The 12,907-nt window shown below is 37.8% G+C and overlaps 1 protein-coding gene across 3 annotated transcripts in view; it reads right to left on the bottom strand.

Annotated features, from left to right (window-relative positions):
- The window catches only part of CENPK (centromere protein K), a 56,044-nt gene extending 43,160 nt beyond the window's left edge, over positions 1–12,884 (bottom strand). Inside the window, exons 1-3 of one of the 3 annotated variants that reach the window (XM_070774621.1) lie at positions 12,729–12,884; positions 3,025–3,177; positions 631–687 (exon numbers count right to left, since the gene is read on the bottom strand). In XM_070774621.1, coding sequence (XP_070630722.1) covers positions 631–687; positions 3,025–3,141 — 174 coding nt within the window. In that variant the 5' untranslated portion in view covers positions 3,142–3,177; positions 12,729–12,884. The other 2 variants (XM_019982973.2, XM_070774620.1) reach the window with 2 other exon arrangements.
- Between the last annotated feature and the right edge of the window lie 23 nt (positions 12,885–12,907).

Raw genomic sequence — 12,907 nt, 5'->3', positions numbered from 1 at the left:
CAGCTTTTCTTAGGTTTTCATAGCAATTCATCTAAAACTTATGTTTCTACAATAAAAGACAGAAGTCCAATTTTATTTTCTCCAGATGAATATCTAGTTGTACCACTATTATTTATTAACTAATTCATCTCTTTCCCAAAGATTGTGCTGTCATCTCTGTCACACTTTAAATTCTTAACCTGTTGCACTGAACCACTGGTATATTTCTAAGCTAATTCTACAGGTCTTTGATTATTCAGATGAATAGTTTAATCCTTTTATGAAGCTTAGGGTAAAATTAGTCAAAATTCCACACAGAAAGTAAATAACTGTGGCTACTGCACCTAACACAACATAGGACAGTCTTTGTTCTAATTTTTAACAAGGTATCACGATAGCAGCCAATGAGCAATTCACTCTGTGCTGAATGCACGTGTAGTTGTTAAAACATAAATAATAAAGAATTTACTTATAACAGATTATTCAAAAAGTTTTTAGAATATTTCTCTTAAATCAGAAAGAGGAGAAAACTTTCCAAATCATTAAGAATATAGGTAGTAACAAAAATGTTATACTTGGCATAAATACAAACACATTTTGTACCTAAAACACAATGTATTCTACTTTTAGGAAGAACAAAAGGAATCATACCTGAGCATTTGAATCAGTGAGCGTCTCAGTTCCAGTAAGTGATAATTTGTTTTGACACTTGATTTAAAAAGAAAAGAAAAACAAATCACACACTATATACCATAGACAATTTCTTTCCTCTATCCTTTTATACCAATGTAATATTCCTCTAAAACAATATACAAATATCTTATGTATGAGAACAATCTTTAAAATCCTTACTTCCTAAGCAAGAGGATCAAGAAGGAAGCCAAACAGGTCCCAACATGAACACAACAAAAGTACAAGTGGACTCTTGACTCAACACAGAATGAAAAAATGAGCATAAGAAAAATAAAAACTAATAGCTAGGGTGAATTAGAAAGTAAATAATGGAAAAATGGGAAATAACAGAACAAGGAGGAAAGCAGTACAGAAAGATAACAAAAAAGGTAAGAAGACAGTTAAAATCATATGAAAATAAAATCATCAGCAGACATTGCTACTATGCTATTGAAAAAGAATTCACAATTGTTAATAGTGATTATATCTAAGTAAAAATATGGGCAACTTAAATGTTAATTGTGCTTATTTCTAGTTCCAATACTTTTCCATAAAAATTTTTTGTTATTTTTTAAATTCAAAATTCTATATTGAAAATATTTCAAAAGCAACACAGAGTATCTTAAAATTTCAGTAATCACAGAGTACCAAGGATATATGTTCAAAAAATAATAATTTTTTTAAAAAGGAAAAAATAAAAAAACCATTAACCTGCCTTAATGTAAAATTTTACTGGGAATAAGATGTAAAAAAATGTCTATGGCCTGTATCATATATTACACAATTTTGAGTATAACAAATTTTTACCAGCATACTATAGTGCACCAGAGTGATTCTATCTCATTAACTCAGAAAATGTACATATAATTCAATCAAATTTTCTAAATTAATTCATATTTTCACTCAAACCCCATTAAGTATAAAGTGTTCTTACTCTTTATATTCTCTGTCTTGGAAAATAAAACCACTAACCACTCAATGGCCCAAGCTAGTAATCTAACTGCTAAGTCACTTCAGTCGTGTCCAACTCTGTGCGACCCCATAGACGGCAGCCCACCAGGCTCCCCCGTCCCTGGGACTCTCCAGGCAAGAACACTGGAGTGGGTTGCCATTTCCTTCTCCAATGCATGAAAGTGAAAAGTGAAAGTGAAGTCACTCAATCATGTCCAACTCTTAGCGACCCTATGGACTGCAGCCTACCAGGCTCCTCCGCCCATGAGATTTTCCAGGCAAGAGTACTGGAGTGGGGTGCCATTGCCTTCTCCTAAAACTATCTGTAATTCCCCATAACCATTTCACAACAATTAACCTCCAGGTCCTTTTAGTCCAATCTTCTTAGTATCTCTTAAATCCATTCTTCTATTGCAATGACATCTGGCTTTAGTACTTCTTACAGGACCACTACTAGAGCCTCCTGAATATTCTTTCTTTCTTTCTGTAGTCTCATTTTTCTACATTCCATCCTCTTCAAAACTACCAGAGTTATTTCCTCAAACAAGGTATCTCATAATGCCACTTCATGTTTATAATCCTTTAATAGTTCCCCATAATATTCATTCAACAAAATCCTTCATGTCTTGCCCCTAATTACCTCTCCAGTCTCACTCTACAAATCCTTCTTCTCCTAATTTAAATGTCATACTATTCTACTAAGAGTTCTCTAAATTCTCCCAACATTTATGTATTTTGTTCTTTCTACTTTGTATACCTCTCCCACTTTCACAGGCTAACTCCTATTTATCCTTTTGAAATGAATTCAGTATTATTTCCTCTTTAAGAAAGCTACCTTTGATACCTTCGGGCTAGGCTTAGTACTCCTTTTAAGTGTAGTCTTTAAACTTTACCACCATATTATAATTTGTGATTGCCTGAATTAGATGATAATCTCCTTGAGGACAGGGACTGCTAATTTTTTCTCTTTCTACAGCTCACCTAGTATAAAATTTCTAAAATGAATGCTTATAAATCTAAAAAATATGTAAGTATTTATCATATAATATAATGGCTTTCAGGGTTCCCTGGTGGCTCAGCAGTAAAGAATCCGCCTGCCAATCCAGAAGACACAGGAGATGCAGGTTTGATCCCTGGGTCATGAAGATCCCGTGGAGGTGGGCATGGCAACCCACTCCAGTATTCTTGCCTGGAAAATCTCATGGACAGAGGAGCCTGGCAGGTCCATAGGGTCACATATGGCTACGGTCCATAGGGTCACATATGGCTACAGTCCATAGGGTCACAGAGAGTCCGACACAACTGCACATGTGCATAACTGCTTTCAGAAATCACTGTAATTCTTTCTTACATCTATTACTGAAATGGAATTCAACCTCACAGTAATTAATTAGTATATCACTTTTATGTCTTGATACTTACTTCTTCCATATCTTTCCACATTTCTTCACATTTTTTAACAAGTTCTTCTTCAGCATCAGCAACATCTTCCACATCTGTAGTACTATCTGGATCTAGATCTTGCTGATTCAATGACATGTGCCTTATGATTTTTGTTAACCTTGTTAAGAAAAACTAAAGTAAAAAATATTCATTTAACAATATTCATTGATACCCACTACCTGCCAGATACTCACCTAGAAGCTAAAGATGTAACAGTGAAGAAAACAGGCAAATATTCCTCCAACCAAGGAGGTTACATTTCACTTGAGGAAAACAATATAAACTCAAAAGATTAAAACAAATATAAATAAACTATAAATAAAATAAAAGATTAACTATACATATGTGTTATATATCAAACAGTTTAAAGAACTATGAAGAAAAGCAAGACAAGGAAGAAACATATGGAGTGCTCAGACAGGGGCAACATCATTTTTCACAAGGTGGTCATGTAAGGTCAATGAGACAACTTAGCAAAAATACGAAAGACAGAAGGAAGTAAGACACATGGATATTTAGGAGAAGAGGCTCTAGGCAGGGGGAACTGTAAGTACAAAGGTCCTGGGGAAGTAACATGACTGCTGTGTCCTAAAGCAGTAAAGAAGCCACTGTGATTAGAGCAGAGTAAGGCAGAGAAAACAAGATGAGGTCAGAGGTCCTTGGTTCTTGAGGTCAGGTCACAGGTTGATGTCTCTATAAACCGCCACCAAAGCAAATGTTATTCCCTGTTCTGACAAGAGAGGGAAAAGTCCCAAAGCTCAACTTTTGCCCCCCAAGGTCCAGGCTAAGAGAAGGGGGGGTCTCTACATGAGCGATTTCCCTTGCCTGGGAGCAGCCATCCAGCACTCAGCCTGGGTCTTCCAGCCAGTGCCCGGGCCTGGCTGAAGAGACAGCTCTCAGCTGGTAGGGCCCTCAGGGCCAGGTTCCCAGACTCTGCCCAGTCATTATCACTGAGGGAACAAGGTGCCCAAGACCCAGCCTGCCCTCAGTCCACCCAAATTAGGGCCAGGTCCCACACACTGTGACCCATGGATACTGCCAAGGTCATTTGATCACAGAGGCGGGGATAGGGGATATGTTCCCTGATGCTTCAAGGTGAGGGCTCTATATCTCTACAGGACACAGCCCTTAGCCTGTACTCTGGCCCCTCAGCTCACCCACCAGCCTGAAACCGGAGGGCCTGGAGAAGCTGGAGAGAAGCCGCAGAGAAGCCCAAGATCCACTTCACTGCACTTTCTGTTGTGAAGACCACTGAAAGACTGACCAGTGTTGGAGCACAACTTCTAAGCACCGTGCTAATGGCCACGCCCTAACAGTTGTGCACCTGCCCGGCCCCTATTACATAAGTTTTGGAATAATGTGTCACACAATTTCATTGAAGTAAATAACAAAAATGGAGGTCACTGTTAACCTTCATAAAAGTAGCTTCAAGAGAATCATGGAAGTGAAAGCCTGACTGAAGTAGATTCAAGAGACAGCAGGCAAAGAATTGAACATATCCAGTATATAAAACACTTTTAAGAATTTTTTCTCTAAAGGGAAGAAACGAGGTCCCAGCTGCAGTAAGATACAAGGTCAAGAAAGTTATAATTTTTTTTAAAGTAGGATGAAATATAGCATCTTTATATGACATAGTAAGAGAAGCAAACATTCTAATGCAAAAGAGAAAGGAGAGGAAAAAAGAATAACTAGATCTAATGTACAGAATAAATAGATAAAATAATAATAATATAAAAAAAAAGATCTAATGCACAAGTAGAGGGATTGGCTTAAGACAGATGTACATGCAGTTCATCCATTTTAATGGAAAGGTAGGCAGAATATTAGGGGCAAAGATACAGGAAGATGAATAAATATGTAAGCTTATGTAAGTTCTGTCTGGATTGCTTCTCTTTCATTAGTGAAGTGGTAACTAAGGTCATCAGCTATGAAAGAAGATGGGAAAAATGCAGTGGAGATTTAAGAAAGGGAAAAAAATATATAAAATACATATATAAAAGAGTGGAAGAGGGTGAAATAGTAGGATAACTGGGTAACATTAAAGCCCACTTGAAGTTAGTAGGCATGAATTTAAAGTGAAAGTAGAACGTGTTTGTGCGTTTTCGTCTATAGTGTAGCAGGACAGGTAAAAACAGAGACAAAATGAAAGAAAGACAAAGTCTAAATTAGTATGACCAGAGGAGTGAGTAGCTAAGCTAAGGTAGAGAATATAATCACTGGAGGAAAGGAGGTCAAGAAATAGAGAGGCCAGGTGATTTGGAAGATCTATTATTTATCAATAGAGAGTTTTAAAGATACGTAAAGTTATGTCACAGATTGGAGGACTCAATGTTTTAAGGATATAAAATTCTTTCCAAGTTGATCTATTCAATATTATTTCAAAATTTCAAAAGTTTTCATTTCTTTTTGTGGCATCTGACAAGCTAATTCTAAAATTTATATGGAAGTGCAGATGGTCAAAACAGTCAAGATCCTCACAAAGATTAAGACGGGAAGACTTGTTTTACCAGTTGTCAAACTTATTTTAAAAAAATTATATTAATTATGATAGTGTTCAATTAGCACATAGATAGGCAACTGAACAGTGGAACACAAAACCTTTCCAGAGTCACACATTCAGGGACCTATGATATATATTGCTTTTTTTTCCAGATATATTTTGGCCCATACACACTTTCCTCATTCTTTTTAACAAATGTGCAATTTTTGTGAGGAAAAATGAGCACAGATATATGCCTCAATCTTTATAGTACTCCTCCATCCCTCAAAAAATCCAAACCATAAAGAACAGGGAAAAAATATTTTTTTAGATCTTAGATGAGGAAAGGCCTTTCTAGACAAAACTAAGTAAAATCACTATATAAAATTTTTAGAATTCTGAATGGACAAAGATATCATTAAAAAGTTAAAAGTTAAAACCCAAAAACTTAATAAAGAAATTTGTAATATACTTGGCATCCAAGAACTAATTTCTTAATGAATAATGAATGCCCACAAATTAATAGAAAAAAGTAACAACAAATCAGAAAAAATTTTAAAAATGACCACTATAAAAGTCAGGATATTAATTACTTTTGGATAGTGAGAAAGAGGAGGTAAAAGAAGATGGGAGGCTGTGATTGAGATGAGCCAAATGGAGAGACTTCTGCAATGATTACCAACATTTCATTTCTTGATCTGCATTGTAATAAGGGTATTCATCTTATAATAATTTATAAATTTTATATTTATTTTGTGTGAGGTTTTTCGTATCTGTATTTATTTTGCAATAAGAAGGCAAACAATAAAAACACTCAAATAGAAATGAGTAAAGAAAACAAATGAGGAATTAAAAAAAAAAGAATTACATTTTATATAGAAAAATGCATTATCCTTACCCATGTCATAAAAATGCAAATTAAAATTATTTTTTCATTCAGACAAGCAATAATGAAAAATTAATTTAAAAAAAACAATATTGGCAAGAGTGTAAAACAACAGGCATGCATTGTCTGAAGATCAATCCCTTTGTAGGATAGTAGCAATATCCATTACAACTTTAAATGTATTTATCTTTTGAATCAGAAATTCTACTCCCAGGAATAATCCTACAGATATATTTGCATAAGTCTACATTGGTATGCTTTCTGCAACATTATCAATAATAACACTCATGTGAGTGAACTCTCCAATTAGACTGTCCTGGTTTAAATTCTCGCTTCAGAATTTACAAGCCTGATGACCTTCGGCAAGTCGCTTACATTGCCGATGCCTCAGTTTCCTAATCTGTAAAACGAAGACGGTATTACTTACTTTATAGGATTGTTATGACAATTAACTGAGTTAATATATGCAAAGTTCTTAGAAATGTCCCTGGCATATAAAGAATTGTATCAGTATTGGCTACTAACATTAACAAAATGAATGTTAACTGGTAGAAGGTTGGTTAAACAATTTATGCCATATCCAAATGTGTTTACACTAAAAATCTTCCTTGCTATACACAAAAGATAGTTAAGTTCACAAAGCTATAAACAGTCATTAACAATTTTAGAAAATTTTTAAGCAAAAAATCAAACATTATATATGTTTTAAATATACCTTAATTTAGAAATTAAGTGCAAATTGATCCTTCCCCATCTTGCAGAATACTAGCCAATAAAATACATTATCAGTGAGAAAAATTAATGTAAAATTCTGCATGCATGTATATGTATAGATATTCAACAAGCTAGCTGAATGTACAACTCAATGTAACAAATAAATAAGAATACTTAAGGATTTAAATTTTGGAGAAGGAAATAGCAATTCACTCTAGTATTCTTGCCTGGGGAATTCCATGGACCGAGGAGCCTGGTGGGCTACAGTCCATGGGTCGCAAAGAGTCGGACACGACTGAGTGACTAACACAAGGGTTTAAATTTATCATTCCCCAAACATATACCCTTAAATCTACCTTTCTATAAAGAGAACACGTCCTCAGATATTTTGAAGTCCTCAGTATTACAATCTGGAGTCACTTACTGAAGAACAGTAGTGCTATATTTAGAGATACTATGCCATACAAACTTAAAAAATCTAAAACCAAGATTTAATATTAAAGAACCTCATACTATCATTGGAAGAATAATATACATGAAATAAATTAATAGGAAGTACCCATGTAATTCTAAGCTATATTTATTTATCTGACACATTATCTTAATGTGGGCCATTTGTCAGACACTGTGGTTCTAACTGTGTAGATGAAGTCTGTCCTCATGCAGCATACATTTTCAATGAAGAGAGACAATATAAATAAATGGACAACTAAATATCTGAAATTTCTCCAGGTAGTTGCAAGTGCTATAAGGTAGTAAATTATACAATAAAGACTGCAAGTGCTTTCAGAATTAACTATATCGAAGATCAGAGAAATCTACTGAGAAGAACAAATGGCTTAGTACAGTGCTCAGTACACAGTGCTAGCTCCCTAGAATGACAACGATTATGAGAAACTGTAAAGATGAAGGTTAGATTTGCTATAGAGATACTCTCTCAAAGAATTAAAAGCAAGATTAGACCAAGTATGAACATGAAAAATTTGTGAGACACAGAAGAAACTGGTGTGATTAGATCAGAAGGCAGAGAAGAAATGAGAATTTCTAGTTAGGACATGTCAAATAATGGGAGCCTTTAAAATTTGCTGTTGCTGTTGTTTAGTCACTATGCCCTGTCCAACTCTTTTGCGACCCCATGGACTGTAGCCCACCAGGCTCCTCTAGCTGTGGGATTTCCCAGGCAAGAATACTGGAATGGGTTGCCATTTCCTTCTCCAGGGTATCTTCCCCACCCAGGGATGGAACCCACATCTCCTGCATTGGCAGGTAAACTCTTTACCACTGAGCCACCGGGGAAGTCAGGGGGAATTTAAAATTTAGGGGCGAGGGGAACCTTTAACAAGTATTTCCTATGGGCAGTTACCTCACTGTATTTCGGGTCTGTGCGTGTGTGCGTGCTAAGTTGCCTCAGTCGTGCCTGACTCTTTGCAACCCTTTGGACTGTAGTCTGCCAGGCTCCTCTGTCCATGGGATTCTCCAGCCAAGAATACTGGAGTGGGCTGCCATGCCCTCCTCCAGGGGATCTTCTCCCACCCAGGAATCAAACCCATGTCTACTGTGACTCCTTCATTACAGGTGGATTCTTTACTGCTGAGCTACCAGGAAAGCCCATCTGGGGTCTACGACAAAGCAAAAGCAAAGAAGCAATTTATCTGGTTTGAAACAGGCAACCAGATGCCTTCTGAGTGGGCTTCTGGAGGAAGTGTTTTAGGGAGACCATTTGACAAGAATAAACTGTGGAAAATTCTGAAAGAGATGGGAATACCAGACCACCTGATCTGCCTCTTGACAAATTTGTATGCAGGTCAGGAAGCAACAGTTAGAACTGGACATGGAACAACAGACTGGTTCCAAATAGGAAAAGGAGTTCATCAAAGCTGTATATTGTCACCCTGCTTATTTAACTTACATGCAGAGTACATCATGAGAAACGCTGGACTGGAAGAAACACAAACTGGAATCAAGATTGCCGGGAGAAATATCAATAACCTCAGATATGCAGATGACACCACCCTTATGGCAGAAAGTGAAGAGGAACTAAAAAGCCTCTTGATGAAAGTGAAAGTGGAGAGTGAAAAAGTTGGTTTAAAGCTCAACATTCAGAAAACAAAGATCATGGCATCTGTTCCCACCACTTCATGGGAAATAGATGGGGAAACAGTGGAAACAGTGTCAGACTTTATTTTTCTGGGCTCCAAAATCACTACAGATGGTGACTGCAGCCATGAAATTAAAAGACGCTTACTCCTTGGAAGGAAAGTTATGACCTACCTAGATAGCATATGCAAAAGCAGAGACATTACTTTGCCAACAAAGGTCCGTCTAGTCAAGGCTATGGTTTTTCCTGTGGTCATGTATGGATGTGAGAGTTGGACTGTGAAGAAAGCTGAGCGCCAAAGAATTGATGCTTTTGAACTGTGGTGTTGGAGAAGACTCTTGAGAGTCCCTTGGACTGCAAGGAGATCCAACCAGTCCATCCTAAAGGAGATCAGCCCTGGGATTTCTTTGGAAGGAATGATGCTAAAGCTGAAACTCCAGTACTTTGGCCACCTCATGCGAAGAGTTGACTCATTGGAAAAGACTCTGATGCTGGGAGGGATTGGGGGCAAGTGGAGAAGGGGACGACAGAGGATGAGATGGCTGGATGGCATCACTGACTCAATGGACGTGAGTCTGGGTGAACTCCGGGAGTTGGTGATGGACAGGGAGGCCTGGCATGCTGTGATTCATGGGGTCGCAAAGAGTCGGACACGACTGAGCGACTGATCTGATCTGATTTATTGGATAAAAAAGATTAAGATGGCAAATTTTACACATAGGTCAACAAAACAGAATAAAGAGCCCTGAGGTAAACCCACACATATAAGGTCAATTAATTTTATGACAAATGAGCCAAGAATATATGACAGGGAGAGTCTTCTCAATAATGGTGTTGGAAAATCTGGACAGCCACACACAAAAGAATGAAACCATACCCAAAAATTAACTCCAAATGGTTAAAAGACTCGAATGTAAGACTTAAAACTCTAAGACTCCTAGAAGAAGACATAAGTGGCAACTTTCTTGTCATCGGTCTTGGTGATTTGGGGAGTTTGGTAAAAAACAAAAATAAACAAGTAGGACTATATTAAACTATAAAGCCTCTGCACAGCAAAGGAAACCATTAACAGAATGAAAAGGCAACTACTAACTGAATGGGGGAAAGTATTTGCAAATCATATATCTGATATGCGGTTACTATCCAAAATACATGAAAAACTCAGACAAGTCAATACCAAAAAGTAATATGACTTAAAAATGAAAATGTTCCAAAGAAGACATACAGATGACCAACAGTTACATGAAAAAGTACTAAACATTATCAAGTAAATGCAAATCAAAACCACAATGAGGTACCATCTCACACCAGTCAGAATGGCTGCTATCAAAAAGTCTACAAACAATAAATGCTGGAGAGGGTGAGCAGAAAAAGGAACCCTCTTACAGCCTTGGTGGGAATGCAAACTAGTACAGCCACATGAAGAACAGTGTGGAGATTCCTTAAAAAACTGGAAATAGAATTGCCATACGAGCCCGCAATCCCACTGCTGGGCATACACACTGAGGAAACCAGAATTGAAAGAGACACGTGTACCCCAATGTTCATTGCAGCACTGTTTACAATAGCCAGGCCATGGAAGCAACCTAGATGCCCATCGGCAGACGAATGGATAAGAAAGCTGTGGTACATATACACAATGGAATATTACTCAGCCATTAAAAATAATGCATTTGAATCAGTTCTAATGAGGTGGATGAAACTGGAGCTGAGGTGGATGAAACTGGAGCCTATTATACAGAGTGAAGTAAGTCAGAAAGAAAAACACCAATACAGTATACTAACGCATATATGTGGAATTTAGAAAGATGGTAACTATGACCCTATAAAGAACAGTCTTTTGGACTCTGTGGGAGAAGGTGAGGGTGGGATGATTTGAGAGGGTAGCGTTGAAACATGTATATTATCATAAGTGAAGCAGATCGCAGGTCTAAGTTTGATGCATGAGACAGGGTGCTCAGGGCTGGTGCCCTGGGATGACCCTGGGGGATGGGATGGGGAGGGAGCTGGGAGGGGGGTTCTGGATGGGGAACACATGTGCGCCTGTGGCTGATTCACGTTGATGTATGGCAAAAACCACTACAATAAAGTAATTAGCCTCCAATTAAAATAAATTAATTAATTTAAAAAAAAACACAATGAGATGTTAGAGTGGCAATTATGAAACCAGTGTTGGCCAGGATGTGGGGAAAAAGGAATTTCCTTGTTCACTGTTGGTGAAAACATAAATTGGTGTGGCCACTATGGGAAATATTATAAAGGTTCTTCAAAAAGGTAAAGACAGAACTACCATATGATCCAGCAATTCCACTTCTGGGTGTTTATCCAAACAAAACGAAAACATTAATTTAAAAATATATATGCAGCCTTATGTTCATGGCAGCATGACTTACAACAGCAAGGACAACCTAAATGTGTACCGACTGATGAATAAAGATAATCCAATACAAAATAGACAGACATATATAAGTACATTTTATTCAGCCATAAAGAAGAATGAAATCTCCTCACTGGCAACACCAATGGACCTTGAGAGCATTATGCAATGTGAAATAAGTCGGACAGAGAAAGACATACCATATGATCTCACTTACATGTGGTACCTAAAAATAATAATAAAAAAGACAAGCTCACAGATTAAAAAAAAAAAAAAAACACCCAGATTGGTGGTTGCCAAAGATGGGCAGGGGTGGGCACGCAAATGGGTGGAGAGGGTTGAAAGGCACAAACTTAGTTACAAAATAAGTAAGTCATGGGAATATAATGTACAGCGTGGTGACTACAGAAAATAATACTATAGGAAAACATATATGAAAGTTGCTAAGAGAAGACTTAAAAATTCTCACCACAGGGGGTAAAAAACATTTTGTAACTATGTATAGTAATGGATGTTAGACTTACTGTGGTGATCATTTCCCAATACATACAACATACAAACATTAAATCATTACACTGTACACCTGAAACTAATATACCTCAATTATATCTCAATTTTTATGGTAAATTTTGTATATATGTTTTTTTTTTAACCACAATAAAAAAAATTCTTTTCAAATAAGAGAGCTTAAGTCCAGAAATCCACTAAGAGATGGAAACCTAGACCAGAAGGCCTGGGCCACTTAGGCGTGACTGGATTTCTGCCCAGTCCCTCCCTACCCACTCCCCAGCCCCACCGCTCAACCCCAACAGTAACAAGCGCTCATTATCTTCTTCAGACTGTGTGTGAAAGAATCAAGAAGCTCAGGAAAAAAGAGGTTTGGCAAATCTCAAGGGAGGCCCGACAGTTAACTCGTTCTTTCAAATTCCCCACCCCTATGTCTTTCTCTCCTAACCGGTGGGATTCTAGAGCCGGAGAAGAACGAGACTCAGGCCTGGTGGGACGACAGGTATCCAGTTTCTCGGAGGTAAGGATCCCACCATAGGGGTCTGCAGCTCCATATCCTAGGAGTTGTCAACCGCGGGAGTAAGTTTCACCCGTTAAGACGCTCTCCCGGCCAAACGCTTACCTCCTCCGCACCACAGACCTCAGGTCGCCTCAGCCTACTCCAGAAGTGGCTCTACGGCCCAGAACCCGCGCGCGCTGATTGCTGATTGGATCTGCTTCCACCCATTCCAGCCAATCCTGGAACATGCTCGGCCGCTGACGAGAAGGTCGCGCTGCGGCTTCGGGATTGGTAGCCGAGCT

Source organism: Bos indicus, chromosome 20 (assembly GCF_029378745.1).
Source record: "Bos indicus isolate NIAB-ARS_2022 breed Sahiwal x Tharparkar chromosome 20, NIAB-ARS_B.indTharparkar_mat_pri_1.0, whole genome shotgun sequence".
NCBI lineage: Eukaryota > Metazoa > Chordata > Mammalia > Artiodactyla > Bovidae > Bos > Bos indicus.
Note: the sequence above shows the minus strand (reverse complement) of the source record. Positions and strands in the feature narration are given on the sequence as shown.